At 40.1% G+C, this 1561-nt stretch overlaps 2 protein-coding genes across 3 annotated transcripts in view; one reads left to right on the top strand and one right to left on the bottom strand.

Annotated features, from left to right (window-relative positions):
* Positions 1 to 1555, bottom strand: part of LOC141445082 (uncharacterized) — a 1825-nt gene extending 270 nt beyond the window's left edge. Inside the window, exons 1-3 of one of the 2 annotated variants that reach the window (XR_012453275.1) lie at positions 1379 to 1555; positions 1072 to 1295; positions 501 to 605 (exon numbers count right to left, since the gene is read on the bottom strand). Coding sequence is in view for 1 of the 2 variants with exons in the window: in XM_074110861.1 (XP_073966962.1) it covers positions 558 to 605; positions 1072 to 1295; positions 1379 to 1484 (378 nt within the window). In the remaining variant the exon portion in view is untranslated. Of the gene's footprint in view, positions 1 to 26; positions 606 to 1071; positions 1296 to 1378 lie in introns of those variants that run through there. The other variant, XM_074110861.1, reaches the window with a different exon arrangement.
* The window catches only part of LOC141445081 (uncharacterized), a 59712-nt gene that overhangs the window by 25975 nt on the left and 32176 nt on the right, over positions 1 to 1561 (top strand). The window lies entirely within an intron of this gene.

Genomic DNA, 1561 nt, shown 5'->3' with positions numbered 1-1561 from the left:
TTCAATGTAGTCTTTTTGTGTTGTCATTTTAACGCCATCACACACACCGGTGATTATAGACTCACTATTATGTAACTTACAACCCAGGCGGTCTGCAATTTCAGACAGTACAAAGGAAACCTGGCTTCCCGAGTCTAAGAGACAGCGTACATAGAAAACCTGTCCATTCTTATCATATAATTTTGCCTTTATGGTAGGCAACAGCACATTGTCGCTGCTATTTGTTAAGAGGCTAATTTGCCCAGCACTTTTACTGTGACCCGATTCTTCAGATGACACAGTCACCTTTTCTTGAGGAACTTCCTCATGTAGCAGAGTATTATGTTTACCTTTGCATATTGAACACTTAAATGAGAAGAGGCATTTTCGTCCAGAGTGCTCATTTAAACAAATGTTACATAAACTATTTGTAATTACAAATTGTTGCCTTTTTTGTGGGTCAGCAAGCTTAAAACTTGAGCATTGATGCAGCTTATGCTGCTGAGATTGACAGTACTTACATTTAATAGTTTTGACAGGCTTAGGATTGTTAATTGAAACTAAACTAGAACGACGCTTTACAGGTGAACTCTCTCCCAAGGCTTCCAGAGCTGCGGCACGGTTTTCTAAAAAGGTTAAGAAGTCATTAAGTTGAGGCAATTCACTATTATTCTGGTTCTCCAAATGGTAAGCTCTCAGTGTGTACTGGTCAATCTTTTTACTTAAAATTGCAATAATAACTAAATCCCAGTGCGAAGTTGGAGCACCTAAATTTGTCAAAGCACCCAGATGCTGTTTAACGCTAGAAACCAGATTGCGGATGCAAGCAGCAGAAGTTCTTTGCATGGGAGGTGATTCAATGATCGAGGAAATGTGATGATTTATCAATTGCCTTTTATTATCATAGCGTTGCTTTAAAAGATCAAGGGCGATAGAATAGCTCTCTGCCGTAAGTGGCAAATAGTTAATGAGCGTTAAGGCTTCACCTTCTAAATGTGCCTTTAAATAATAAAGCTTTTCACAACTGCTTAAATTTTTGTCAGTATCAATGACACTGATAAAAAGTGAAATAAAGCTCTGGTAACCACCTACCTCGCCATTAAATTTGTGCAATTGGATGCGCGGAAGGCGAAATCCTACTCCATTTCGGGCAGATGGAGCAGAATCACGAGAGGAAGGCACAGAATCGGAAAAACGCGGCGAAGAGTTCGACATCGCGTTATCAATGATGCTCGAGAAGAACCCATTGAGTTCATCCACCTTGTCCTCGATTTCTTGGATGTTTTCGGTGTCAGCTGGATCTAACATCATAATTTCTAAGTTAGACTCATTGTAGTCGGTAAAAATTTTTGCGAGTCGATATCTCTTTTTTGTTTGATAATTATAGGGTCCACTGTACCTGCCTCCGGCCCATCACCCAAGCTTCCTTTGTAATTAATCATGCGCGTTATAGACGCTTTGAGTTGCCCCCTGGCTGCTACTAGTCGTTTCAAGTCCTCGTCCATTTTGTGAAATTAGGTAGTGAAAACAATTGCACGGCAAATGCGTGTCACCTATAAAATAAATGGAGGCGATGTACAAT

This window comes from Choristoneura fumiferana, unplaced genomic scaffold (genome assembly GCF_025370935.1).
Source record: "Choristoneura fumiferana unplaced genomic scaffold, NRCan_CFum_1 Sck3bRy_343;HRSCAF=565_pilon, whole genome shotgun sequence".
NCBI classification, from domain to species: Eukaryota; Metazoa; Arthropoda; class Insecta; order Lepidoptera; family Tortricidae; genus Choristoneura; species Choristoneura fumiferana.
This window is presented reverse-complemented; position numbering and strand designations above follow the sequence as displayed.